Source organism: Gavialis gangeticus, unplaced genomic scaffold (assembly GCF_001723915.1).
Source record: "Gavialis gangeticus isolate Ggan-Ray unplaced genomic scaffold, GavGan_comp1, whole genome shotgun sequence".
Lineage (NCBI taxonomy): Eukaryota > Metazoa > Chordata > Crocodylia > Gavialidae > Gavialis > Gavialis gangeticus.
Window position 1 is genome coordinate 62,441,355 of NW_017729025.1, and position 975 is coordinate 62,442,329.

The 975-nt window shown below is 44.7% G+C and overlaps 1 protein-coding gene across 1 annotated transcript in view; it reads left to right on the forward strand.

The window, feature by feature from the left end:
* The first annotated feature begins 611 nt into the window (after positions 1-611).
* EGLN3 (egl-9 family hypoxia inducible factor 3) overlaps positions 612-975 on the forward strand; it is a 48,349-nt gene continuing 47,985 nt past the window's right edge. Inside the window, exon 1 of the mRNA XM_019519921.1 lies at positions 612-670. Within this exon, the coding sequence (XP_019375466.1) occupies positions 612-670 (59 nt within the window). The remainder of the gene's footprint in view (positions 671-975) is intronic.

The following is a 975-nucleotide window of genomic DNA, read 5'->3' on the forward strand; positions in this document are numbered from 1 at the left end:
GAAGATCTGGCTCTGTGCTTGGTTGCAAAATGGCGCTGGACACTGGAACATGAGATATCACACTTCCACTGTACAGACTACAAACACAACCCCCTTGCTGCACAAAACCATACAATTCTCTTCATGATGAGACTTGAAACTTTAGAATATCTTAACTTTGGTTTGTGCGAACTTCAGGAAATTTTACAGCAGGAAGGCATATAGATACATAACTATGGATAGCAAAAAGACCCAAAAGGCAGCACAAACATTGTAAACAGGAAGACAGAAAGCAGAAAATCAGAAAGAATTGAATAATGAGCTGTGTGTAAATCTGGGTATTTCCAGGGAGACAAGCAGAGAGCAGAAAAGCACACAAAGAAGTGAGCAATACGAAGTGTTTAAATCTAGGAATGCGAAGCAGAGATCAAAATAAACTGAACTGTTTCAATAAAGTAAAAAACCTGAAAAAGATGAACTGGTTTAAGAGACTGACAAACTGAATAAGAAATGACTTAAACGGGCAACATACACTGAATGATATGAACTGTTTTGAGTGAGCAAAAGCTGGATAGGAATCGATGTAAAAGAGCAAAATAAACTGATTAATGTGGAAAGGGCAACAGCTGAACATGAACTGGTTAATATGGAGAGAGCAAAAGCTGAATAAGAATCGATTTAACAGAGCAAAGTAAACTGAATGGTACAAACGAGTGAGAGAGAGAGCAAAAGCTAAATCTGAAATAATTTTACAAACCAAAATAAACTAAATAATACGCGATCTTCAAATCTTTGCAGGAATCGGCACGTGCTGGCCTCATGCAGGCAGCGGGGGAGGAGCGGAGCTGGGCCGGTCCCTGCGCCCTACCGCGGACACGGGCAGGCGCGCGGCTGCAAGCGCCCCCTGGGCGGAGGCGCCGGGGTTGTGCTACCCCCACCCCGCGCCTGCAGCTGCCTCCAGCACGGAGCTGATGCCGGGCTCTGGGCTGCTCGGCT